This window comes from Thalassophryne amazonica, chromosome 5, assembly GCF_902500255.1.
Source record: "Thalassophryne amazonica chromosome 5, fThaAma1.1, whole genome shotgun sequence".
Taxonomy (NCBI): Eukaryota; Metazoa; Chordata; class Actinopteri; order Batrachoidiformes; family Batrachoididae; genus Thalassophryne; species Thalassophryne amazonica.
The window spans coordinates 110,470,081-110,483,178 of NC_047107.1; the positions used below are offsets into that span (position 1 = coordinate 110,470,081).

Consider the following 13,098-nt stretch of genomic DNA (forward strand, 5'->3'; position numbering starts at 1 on the left):
GGTTTTCAGCCCCATATGAATTTTGATGTGGAAACTGTGCGCGCATGTATGACAGTGCTGATGTTAGAACTTGAAATGTTAAATGTTACTGGTGACCATTTTATAAGTTGGAGACTGAAAATGAAAAGTTAATTTTATCCAAATCTAATTATGCATTATTAGACTAAACTTGCTGATACTTCAAGTAGTCTTCAGGCTTATTTCCTGCTCTGGTAACAACATAAGAAATACACAGCAAAAAATGTGGAAAATAGTCCATTCCAGCAAACCTTGTGTTAACAATAATGCAAAAAAAAAAAGTGTGCTAATCGTCCTGTAAGCTCACAAATTAAAAGAGGAGATATTGATGATGACCTGAAGAATCATTGGTTAGCCTCAATGCCCCAGAAAAACGTTTGTTGTATGTAATAACCCATAGACATGCCCACCACCTGCCAGATATGGAACACATTCACGTGAGCATTGACAAGCAGACACAGGGAGAAACATGATGTCCACCAAGAACAAAAAATGCACCAGGGTAGGAAAATAAAACCAGAGTTAAAGAATAGATAGAATGCCTGGCTGGAGATGGTACCAGAATATTTTGTCTATACTACAAATTAGTGATGACAGCCTTTAGCAATGTTTTCCCAAACTTTTCCCATATTCCTGCATCAGAACCATCGATTTCTGTTTGCTCACTAGATGGAGGACTGGGCTGATCCGCTCATTCAATGGCTATTGCCAGAGAACAGCCATCTTGGTTAGTGTTTAACAACCAGACTTCAATAGAAATCAAAGTGGACATGATCAATGTTTTTAAGATTGTTTCAGGATAAATCTGTATTTTCCGTGCTATTACTGTGCTGTTACATTCAAACTCAGTCCCACATTTGTACAGCCACTATTTGTCAAAACAAATACAGAAGATCAGACTAGTTATATAATAGACTTGAATGAATTTGTTCGTCCCAGTCCAGATAGAAAATAATACCATCAGTTTGTCAAACACACTGTCTGCTACAGCACGAGATACTAGTCTGATTCTTAATCTTATTATGAAGTTAAAGATGGGAAATGATCAGGGGTGAAAGTTAGAACTTTGCACAATTGCATCATATTAATGATAGTAATATTAAAGACTGCTCTTAATTCACCTGCAGCGCCGCTTTCACGGAGCGCTTCTCCGTGAAAATTTCAAATAATATAACTAAAATGAAACAGACATGCTAGCCATGGTGAAAGTAAGATTATTCAATAATTTCTGGATCACGTTGAAAGAAATCTGAAAACACTACAGGGTGCTGGAGTGTTCAGTATATCATAGACAAATTAATCTCATTTGTGTATATTCTTATATTAGTAGAATATATAATGTCAAAGGGACTGTCATGTCACCCACCAAATTAATAGAAAGTGTTTCCATTCTATGAATTGCTCTTACAGAATATCTCGGGATGGAAAACCTGATGTGAAGAAAAACTCAGGCTAATTTAAAAAGGCAAAAATTGAGACTTATTAAAGTGAAAGTTCTAACTGAATCACTAAACGAATGGTGCAATATTTATGACAACAAAGCTTCAGGCAGTAAAACTGAGGTCACTACTTTACAGAATACGGATCAATACTAAAAAATAATTTTCCAACCTTTTTTCCAGAAATTTGTCATTTGCCCACATCATTAATATTACATATAATACACACTTATGAAAGCTCATGCCACAATTTATTATTTATTTTTTTTATCTATTTGGCCTTCATTTAACCAGCTGACAATCCTTTGTCTAGTTGTCACTGCACCCAAACGTTGAACAAAACAGCATTTTCAGATCACTTTAACCAAAGTTTATGTCGGCGCACCATCGATTTCTGTTTATTCTAATGCCTGATGACGCGGAATAACGCTAAGCATTATTCTGAAAATAACGCTGACAATAACTCTCAGACTGCATCCACCATCTAGTGGATAAAATAGAAATCGATGGTTGGAACATATCAAAAGGAAGACCTTGTGCAGTCGTGTCACCTGCTGGACATTTCAAGAATGTGCATCCATCTCAAATAGTGATTCTACCCCCGATACAAAGGCTGCAGTCAGTACTGGGTCTGTCTGTCCGCTTGCATATGTTGTCTATATTTTATGTATTACAGCAGAAAGTATCTTTAGAAGTCACCCAAAGGCGACCAGAGCCGTGATGACTGTTGCCATGAAGGTTTCACAAGAGATTTCCTTTCAGCCGCATTGTAGGAATGTTGCACATTGACCTTGTAGTTCTAGTGCCTAGTACCGAAAGCATAAAGGAAGAAAAAAAACTTCATGACTACTTATAGTATCAGCAGGCTGATTTTGATGTCAAAATAAACTGAAGCTAAATGACTTGCAAGCAAAGGTCAGCAGATGTCCTTTTGAATTTTATGGTGTGTTGGTTTCAAAAGAGGAACAATGCCATGTGGCTTAAAAACTAGGCTTTTGGGACTGCACTTGGGAGAAAAACAACTTTTAACTACTTTTAAAACATTTATTGAAAATTCTTTATTCTCTGTTTTGTCATTTCTGTTGGGAGACGTAACTATCATAAAACTGCACTAATATCAATACAGCTTATGTTCGTCTGTTGTGCGTTCTGTATAAAAGCTATATTATATATAAAAAATAAAAGGTGAAATATTCTACAGGCTGTGGTGTCCTCTGCGCTATAGTTTTAGTCAGGCAGCATGTTGGACAGACCTTGGGTCCTCGCTGGGTATTTTGAAACCGTCGCGGTGACACCTAGCAGCAGCAAGTAGCCGGTGACAGAGGAGCCGGAGGAAGCTTAGTGCACAAAAACAATACTTTGAAGGTATCCGGCGAAGCGCCGCACACATTGTGATGTTAGTTCCCGATGATGTTCATAATCAGCCAAGTATTTCGGCCTTTGAATATTAATATATGCTAACTGATAGTTGTCTTATTACTAGCTAAGCGGCTAACTTTAGCATTATGATTAAATCTCCCTTCGTAGAATGGCAAATTCTAATAACATAATTAATTGGACCAGATAATGGACCGTTGGGTATATATACATCGAGAATATTCAGGTATTGATATAACAAAAGTCGGCTGCATATTTTATTTCGTGACACCGGCGTAGCAGTTCCCATCCTCATTCATGCCATTGGGACGACGTAAACATGTATTTTGTATGGAATAATAGGATTACACAGTGTTTACAATTTTTTAATGTACTGTGGAAGAAGTTGGTCATCCGTTGGGTTTTTACACATTTTGAATAGAATAGAACTTTATTGTTATTGTGGAGACAATGAAACTTCATTTTAACATCTCTTCAGCACCAAATCATCTAGAAAGACAGCATAACATAAAGACAACGTAGCGCATCCAACCAAGCAGGACTAAAAACAACATACGAGGGCTGTCAATAAAGTAACGGTCCTTTTAATTTTTTTCAAAAACTATGGATTTCATTCATATGTTTTTACGTCAGACATGCTTGAACCCTCATGCGCATGCGTGAGTTTTCCCACGCCTGTCGGTGACGTCATTCGCCTGTGAGCACTCCTTGTGGGAGGAGTCGTCCAGCCCCTCGTCGGAATTCCTTTGAGAAGTTGCTGAGAGACTGGCGCATTGTTTGATCAAAATTTTTTCTAAACCTGTGAGACACATCGAAGTGGACACGGTTCGAAAAATTAAGCTGGTTTTCGGTGAAAATTTTAACGGCTGATGAGAGATTTTGAGGTGATTCTGTCGCTTTAAGGACTTCCCACGGTGCGAGACGTCGCTCAGCGCTCTCAGCCGCCGTCGTCAGTCTGTTCAAGCTGAAAACCTCCACATTTCAGGTTCTATTGATCCAGGACGTCGTGAGAGAACAGAGAAGTTTCAGAAGAAGTCGATTTCAGCATTTTATCCGGATATTCCACTGTTAAAGGAGATTTTTTTAATGAAAGACGTGCGGACGGGTCCGCGCGTCGGGACGCAGCCGCCGCGACGCTCCGCCACAGGAAAAACACCTCTGTTGAAAGCCTTAAGGACAAGTTGGAACATGTCCTGCCTGTTAAACAATTTCTCATGTACTCACTCCACTGAAAGCCATCAAAAGCCGCCTGAATTTTACAAATGGTTATCAACACGGAGGTGTTTTTCCTGTGCCGCCGCACCGCGTCGGCTGCGTCCGGGTCCGCACGTCTTCATTAAAAAAATCTCCTTTAACAGTGGAATATCCGGATAAAATGATGAAACCGACTTCTTCTGAAACTTCTCTGTTCTCTCACGACGTCCTGGATCAATAGAGCCTGAAATGTGGAGGTTTTCAGCTTGAACAGGCTGACGACGGCGGCTGAGAGCGCTGAGCGACGTCTCGCACCGTGGGAAGTCCTTAAAGCGACAGAATCACCTCAAAATCTCTCATCAGCCGTTAAAATTTTCACTGAAAACCAGCTTAATTTTTCGAACCGTGTCCACTTCGATGTGTCTCACAGGTTTCGAAAAAATTTTGATCAAACAATGCGCCAGTCTCTCAGCAACTTCTCAGACAAAGGAATTTCGACGAGGGGCTGGACGACTCCTCCCACAAGGAGTGCTCACAGGCGAATGACGTTTCCGACATGCGTGGAAAAACTCACGCATGCGCACGAGGGTTCAAGCATGTCTGATGTAAAAACATATGAATGAAATCCATATAGTTTTTGAAAAAAATCAAAAGGACCCTTACTTTATTGACAGCCCTCGTATACGTATACACAACAAATGCTAAATATGAGCTGATGCAGACTCACATAAAATGCGTTATTTGAAAAAAGTGCTGATGTACATAGAGTGCATTAAGAAGGTTTTACACACTTGACTGTTTGCGGGTAAAAGCTATTTAGCATTCTGTTGGTGCGTGCACCATGTATGCCCTGTATCTCCTAGAAGGGAGGGGAGTGAACAGTTAGTTGGTGTTCAGGGTGTGTGGAGTGTTTGGAGATGGAGATGGCTTTCCTCTCAAGCCTGCCAGCGTAAATCTCAGACAGAGGGGGCAATGTGGTCCCTATTACTCTCTGCTGTTTTCACCACCTGCTGTAAAGTTTTTGTTTTAATGATTGCATTAAAAAAAAATGGCTTTATTCAACTTTGTTAAATGATGCCCTTTTAAAACTGTAGCATGGATAAGTGCTCCAAATAAATCAATGATTAATCTGCAGCTTTAGACTGAATGTTTTGAGTCATCTAAAAATCAGTTTTTTTATTTTTATTTTTATTTTTATTAGATCCTTAGATGTGAATATTTCCAGTTTATTTAACTCTCTGTTTTACGCCTATCTGTGCGTAAACTAGCTTAAATTTGTGGTCAAAAAGATGATTGAAGGCATCATTTTTTGGGGCTCTGGATAACATTGACAGTTTTCAACAGTTTTGATGAAAAATTGACTAATTCAGAAAATAAGCAATCAACTACTTGACTATAAAAATTATTGTTGGTTCTCCAACCAGAGGGTTACTCCTTTGAGTCTGGTCTGCTTGAGGTTTCTTCCTCAGATCATCAGAGGGAGTTTTTCCTTATCACTGTAACCTGTGTGCTTGCTCTAGGGGTTGGTAAGGTTAGACCTTACTTGCGTGAAGCGCCATGAGGCAACTTTATTGTGATTTGGCGCTATATAAATGAAAAGAAATTGAAATTGAAACTTACGGCCTATTAGTTAAACTACTAAATTGTCACTTTTACAGTCAGTTCTTTTTAGACAAGTTGGGATGCATGCACAAATGTTTCCAAGTCACTAAAAATGGCTTGGACTTCATCTGTATCTTAAAAAATACAAAAAAAAATATTACATGGTAAATCTGTCTGTGGTATGTAGTTCTCATAAAGTGGCTTCAACAAAGACTGGTGAAGAAAGCCACCAAGTTGCCATGACAATTCTGAAGGCCTTATATAGCTTGTCGTTGGAGAAACTGTGTAGTGCAACCTCTATATTGCACTATCATTCATTTTCAGTGTGGAGTGGCATGGAGAAGGCTTTTCATACAAGAAATAGATCACATCGAGACTTGAGTCACCCATGTGCCTTCTGCCAACCTGCAGCTGAAAGTTCACTTTTTTTTTTAAAGAAATTCCTTCTTTGTTCCAACCTACCATGAAGCTGTGTACTGTGTGTTTATACAGCACCTTAGTCTTTATATTTTGGTACAGTATTTTTATTTTCAAACTTAATACATACTGTAATTTCCGATGTTTAAGTCAGTTTGTTCTTTTTTTTTTTTTTTTTTGCTAGTTTGGGAGGTCCCATGACTTATACTCCTTTGTGACTTATATACTAAAAAACAAAATCACACATTTGTTATAATAATAATAATAATAATGACTATTAATATAGGACTTTCCCAAGAATTGAAGTACTAAACAAACTCTTATAATAAAAGACTAAATGGCAGTAATAAAAAATTCACTAAGACAATGCAAAAAAGTCAAAGTAAAAAAAATCCCAAATTAAAGGGCTGATGATATACACTCAACAAAAATATAAACGCAACACTTCTGGTTTTGCTCCCATTTTGTATGAGATGAACTCAAAAATCTAAACTTTTTCCACATACACAATATCACCATTTCCCTCAAATATTGTTCACAAACCAGTCTAAATCTGTGATAGTGAGCACTTCTCCTTTGCTGAGATAATCCATCCCACCTCACAGGTGTGCCATACCAAGATGCTGATTAGACACCATGATTAGTGCACAGGTGTGCCTTAGACTGCCCACAATAAAAGGCCACTCTGAAAGGTGCAGTTTTGTTTTATTGGGAGGGGATATCAGTCAGTATCTGGTGTGGCCACCATTTGCCTCATGCAGTGCAACACATCTCCTTCGCATAGAGTTGATCAGGTTGTCAACTGTGGCCTGTGGAATATTGGTCCACTCCTCTTCAATGGCTGTGCAAAGTTGCTGGATATTGGCAGGAACTGGTACACGCTGTCGTATACGCCGGTCCAGAGCATCCCAAACATGCTCAATGGGTGACATGTCCGGTGAGTATGCCGGCCATGCAAGAACTGGGACATTTTCAGCTTCCAAGAATTGTGTACAGATCCTTGCAACATGGGGCCGTGCATTATCCTGCTGTAACATGAGGTGATGTTCTTGGATGTATGGCACAACAGTGGGCCTCAGGATCTCATCACGGTATCTCTGTGCATTCAAAATGCCATCAATAAAATGCACCTGTGTTCTTCGTCCATAACAGACGCCTGCCCATACCATAACCCCACCGCCACCATGGGCCACTCGATCCACAACATTGACATCAGAAAACCGCTCACCCACACAACGCCACACACGCTGTCTGCCATCTGCCCTGAACAGTGTGAACCGGGATGCATCCGTGAAGAGAACACCTCTCCAACGTGCTAAATGCCAGCGAATGTGAGCATTTGCCCACTCAAGTCGGTTACGATGACGAACTGGAGTCAGGTCGAGACCCCGATGAGGAAGACGAGCATGCAGATGAGCTTCCCTGAGATGGTTTCTGACAGTTTGTGCAGAAATTCTTTGGTTATGCAAACCGATTGTTTCAGCAGCTGTCCGAGTGGCTGGTCTCAGACGATCTTGGAGGTGAACATGCTGGATGTGGAGGTCCTGGGCTGGTGTGGTTACACGTGGTCTGCGGTTGTGAGGCTGGTTGGATGTACTGCCAAATTCTTTGAAACGCCTTTGGAGACAGCTTATGGTAGAGAAATGAACATTCAATACACGAGCAACAGCTCTGGTTGACATTCCTGCTGTCAGCATGCCAATTGCACGCCCCCTCAAATCTTGCGACATCTGTGGTATTGTGCTGTGATAAAACTGCACCTTTCAGAGTGGTCTTTTATTGTGGGCAGTCTAAGGCACAACTGTGCACTAATCATGGTGTCTAATCAGCATCTTGATATGGCACACCTGTGAGGTGGGATGGATTATCTCAGCAAAGGAGAAGTGCTCACTATCACAGATTTAGACTGGTTTGTGAACAATATTTGAGGGAAATAGTGATATTGTGTATGTGGAAAAAGTTTTAGATCTTTGAGTTCATCTCATACAAAATGGGAGCAAAACCAAAATTGTTGCGTTTATATTTTTGTTGAGTGTAGAAAAGGGTACCCAGTGCAACATATATGTTTCTCTCTCTCCCACTCCCCGGCCCCCCTTCAAGAGCCATTTTTTAAACAGGTGTGACTCTGTGACTTGTACTCTGGAAAATACTTGTACTCTGGAAAATTGGCCTCGTTTTTGAACGTCAATGAAAAATGTATTGGTGTTTAAGTTATTATTAAACTCCTTTTTATACGTCTGGTGCAAGGTTGGGTTAAGGTTAGTGTCTGTGAAGTTTCAAATGACTAATACTAATTGTTTCTTCAAAGAATAATCCCTTTCTGCAATGTGTCGATTTTTGCACAAGGCCGACGTTCCTCTAGGCAGCATCAGCCATTTTAGGTTTAGTGTTAGGGTTGGGGTTCCATAATTTACCACAAGCGCCATGTCATATAGTAACCTCGTTACTAACAAAAATTGATGAAATACCTGGAATCGAGGTTGGAGGAATGTCTCCCCTGTATTGAACTAAAATGTGTCATTACCCATGTGAGGAGCTCAGCACTCACCCTGCCTTCACTGCACGTGTCATTTCGGCGCGTCAGCAGCGATTCACCGATTATCGCCTCGTTTCTGCTTAAAATTGCACTCCAGTCATCATCTGTCTCAGTGACAGATATCTGTAGTTTTTATACAACAATCATTTCCACATAAAAGACGGGGGAGCGATCACAGCACAACAGCAGCGCCTCTGACTCAGTCTGATTCTCTACACCCAAAGCGATCATACGGAATGTGATTATTAACCATCAGATGACAATGTATAACCTCTTTAAATCATTCTAAAGTCAGTTTTAAGCAGAAATGAGGTGATGATCTGTTAATCGCTGCTAACGCTCCACCATGACGCATGCGCAGTGAAGGCAGGGAGGCGCTCAGTCTTGGAGAGTGCCAAGTCCATGACACCGGCATGAGATAGAGAATTTTCCTGCACGCCACGAACGCACCGTTGCGCCCTCCCTTGAAACTGAGCATGCGCAGAGCGTGTTGTAAACAAAGACGATTCCAGACCGTCTCCAGCTTTGTGTCTGTCTAGCTCTTTATCAGTGCGAAACTTAAGTTGTTCCACCTCTGTGTGTGATGAATAAAAATGCTCCTGGGTAAGTAAGAGGACGTGTGTGTTGTTAGATGTCAGGATCATTTTTTTTTTAAATCGGCACCATCACAATGAAGACGTATCAAATTTGTGGCGTTACAGCCCGAATGACATATTTGGGCGTGACAGCATGCGAATGAACGCCCCTGTGTTCATCGTCACTTATCTCATTTTATTAATAGGAAGGTTTTGTCACTAGGGGGAAGATTACATGTTTTCTTCTTGTGTTAGATTTTCTTATGAACACATTTCCCTCCATGCTCTGCAACTCGCAGGAGTGCTAAATCTGGCTGTGTGATTAGCTAGGAAGCTAGCAAATGCTAATGCTGCTCGCATGGTTCAGCCGAGGCTCGAATGATGAACTTCACCAACATCATTTTTTAAAAGCTTTACTAAGGTCTGGTATTTATAAATGATTCAATTACACCCAAAAACAAACAAAGAAACATGGATGGCTCAGCATAATAACATGCACATTTCGTGCATTACTAGAGTAAGCAGCTGCTGTCCTCCTTCTGTTACTAATCGATTTTTATTGTATGGCCACAATTTCATTTTTCTAGCCACAAGATTTTCCCAGTGGTTTTATCTTTTACCGGGCTTCCGCCCACTGCTCGTGCGTCCGTGCATGCATAAGGCGCACTGTCAACTTGTACAAAACAAATCAGATTTTCATCAAATTCGAACATTGCATTCATTTTAATCTGGGAGGAGGTCCTATTTTAGCATAAACACGTTTCAAAAAGAGACGAAACATCCCCAGTGTTACTGAAGAGTCGTGTTGTGCGTCTCCTCCGCGCACACACACACACACATATATACATTTAATGTTTTATAGCACTGTAAATTGGTCGTCTTTAGGTTATAACCTGCTGCTGACACGTTAAGGTGCGTTTACACATAACCAAGACGCGTTACGAATGTCATTTTTCTGTCATTCGTGACACATTCCTGACATTCTTAATGTGACTTAACGCATCTGAATAGGTTTCTTAATAGTGCGTGTTGGTGCGTAATATTCTTGATATTCGTGGAGCATGTTTTTGCCTGTCAAAAAAATCTTCCACGAATGTCACACACCACCCTCATTTCATCTCACGTCGTGGAGGTCGCAGCTGAGCGTATTGATCCGTCTTGATGAGTAGTGATCCTTAATAGAACGTGACAATGTTCGTAGTGGTTCCTGTGATGTTTCTTGGAGCCCAAACTGTCACGCGTTATTACGAAGTGACACGGAAACTGTCAAGTTTTGACACGACTTGTAACGTGGCGTCACATTTCATTGCGCACCACGACAAATCAGTTTTCTGTCACATGCGCACAATTAAACTCGGCTCCAAATGTCGTTCCACAGTTCCTGCTGAAGCTCCTCAGGGTGCTCCTGCAGGTGTTCCACCTGCTGTTGTAACCGATGAGCGGGAGAACGAGTCTGAACCAGAGGAGCAAGAGGAGACTCACGTGCAGCCAGACATCTCTGCACCTCCTCCAGTCCGGCGGAGGAAGAAGCGCGCGCACAATTAAACCCTGCTGCACCGCATTCAGTTTGATTGCTGACACCAAGTCGGCTAGAAGTCTAATTTCAGTGCTCTTCAGCGTGCTCCTGCAGGTGTTCCACTTGCTACATGTGCCTGATGTTTGGGAAAATGCACGAGACGACAGCCGCATGGGGCCACACATCTGGATCTGTCCTCCTCCTTCTCCTCCTCTCTGCGCCACTCCATGGCACAGAGCCCAAATATGCATGCAGTCACAAAGTTCTTCTGAAAAACTGGAGCGATCTGAATTTGGTTGGATGAATATGTGTGTGTGTGGAGACAATTCACCTTGTTCACAACGTGACAGAACTTAACGATGCGCTGTTACGTGCAGTAGCGCGCAACAACGCGGAACACGTGACCGTGCGTAATGGTTCCTGATAATTCTCCAGCAACACGTGCCATTAATCGTAAAGTGTGGTAACAGGTTGTAGCAGTTCCCGAGGACTCCTGACACCTCTGCCCCCAATCATCACATTCGTGATAAGCAGCAAAGAATGTATATTTCGTGGCATTCGTGACTTGTCGTCGTTATGTGTAAACGCAGCATTAGATGTTACCTGTGCCTGTGGGAAATTTTTACAGAAACGTTTTAACTACTATTTAACACTTTACTTATCATATAGCTAACTGCCTAGCTGTAGAAAATTGTGTATTAATCATCTCCCTCCCAACTCTTCTGTACTTTGCTGCATGGTGAAACCGTCTGATAAGACCGTAGTCTCTTGCTACCAGATACTATAAACTTTGCCACTAACCTTGCCCACTCTTGAGGCCAACTGTTAATTACTTTTCCAGTTGACAGAGTTTGTAATCTGACCTCCTCCTGAGGTCCTCGTAAGAGTGTCATATGTCTATAGGTGTCAGAAAAGGGTGATTGATGGGGAGTAACATATACACTGGAGACAGTCCCTGCCCTAGGGAATCAAGGACAGAACAATTTTCCCCACATGTCCATACATTTAGCTTAACTCAATTACAGAGCAAGTAACTAGGAGTTGGGAGATCTGACCCCTCCCCCCCAAGAAACGGGCAAGTAAATAGGTGTTGGACATGGTCGGAAAAATTGCCGGACAAGTAAATAGGAGTTGGAAGCAACATCCAGCAAGTAAGTGTGAGCTTGACACATTATTTACGTGCACTGCAAGAAATGGGACCACCCCCAACTCCTATTTACTTGCACTGCCAAAAATGAGACCACGCCTGACCACACCCCACTGCAATTCAGTGATACAAGACTCCACCCAGTTATTAACCACACTCTACTGATACACCCAACTCCTATTTAGTCTTCTGAAGGTTACAGACCCAACTCCTCATTATTTTGCTGGGAAGTGCTAGGCAAAAGTGGTAAAATACCAGGCATCTTCATGAAGGCAAGTATGTAGGACCTGGGAGCAAAAATTTTGCCTGGAAGGAAAAGGATTAATTGATAATGAAATTAATCCTTTAGAGTGGTGGCAATGGATTGGTTGTCTATGTGAATGGTTGCCATCTATGTCCTAATGGAGTTCTGTACTGTGGTAGATGCAGCGACGTGTAGCACCAGTGCATCCTTTCAGAACCGACCTGAAAATAATCATAGCACTCCTAATCATGTCATTTGTGACCACAATTAATTAAATGAATTGTGTTGGTTTGTAGGGAGCTGAAGCATGGAGGCAGTTCTGGGCAGGCTGAAGAGGCTGACTGCTGATGAACTACGCGAGGAGTTTGCCCGTGCAGACCTCAAGTGCGGCCCCATCACAGCTACAACCCGCGCCACATTTGAGAGAAAGTTGGCCCGCGTTCTAGCTGGACCAGACAGTAATGCAACAGAATCAGACAGTGGATTGTTGACAGACTCTCCAAGCAGGTTGGTCTCTAATGCCAACCATACCAAACCCCCATCATGTGCCCCTTCAGAAGTTTTACCGGCTCGTGCTGCCCTGACCAGCAGCAGCCTGGATGAGGCTGCCAGCAAAGAGTTTAACTTTGGCTATGGTGTGGGCCTCAACCCTCCAGAGGAAGAGGCCATCCCAGTACAGACACCCTCAAAGAGCTCTGCTGAAGTTAGTGACTGCCTGTCTAAAATAGAAACATCACCCAAGCCTGCACAAGTGTCTCCAACCTTCTATGGTGTATGTCCACTGTGGGAGGATGTTTTGACTAGGAATGGTAAGAGAGAATTGGTTTTGTGTTTGAGTAATAGTGTTTTCAGCATTGTGTCTTTAGACATGGCAAATGTTTCTCCAAAATCAAGAAACAAAAATGTTAGAAAATGGGTTGAGAGAATATTCTGTATTGATGTTGGATATGGCATTTATTACAGATATTTTCTTTTCAGCGTGTGCCAGCTACTTAAAATTTGCAAGAAACTCCTCTTGGGATAAATTAAGATG

The 13,098-nt window shown here is 41.7% G+C and overlaps 1 protein-coding gene across 2 annotated transcripts in view; it reads left to right on the forward strand.

The window, feature by feature from the left end:
- Positions 1-2,688: 2,688 nt before the first annotated feature.
- ankle2 (ankyrin repeat and LEM domain containing 2) overlaps positions 2,689-13,098 on the forward strand; it is a 52,380-nt gene continuing 41,970 nt past the window's right edge. The window contains exons 1-2 of one of the 2 annotated variants that reach the window (XM_034171088.1): positions 2,689-2,822; positions 12,362-12,874. In XM_034171088.1, coding sequence (XP_034026979.1) covers positions 12,373-12,874 — 502 coding nt within the window. In that variant the 5' untranslated portion in view covers positions 2,689-2,822; positions 12,362-12,372. Of the gene's footprint in view, positions 2,823-9,017; positions 9,187-12,361; positions 12,875-13,098 lie in introns of those variants that run through there. The other variant, XM_034171087.1, reaches the window with a different exon arrangement.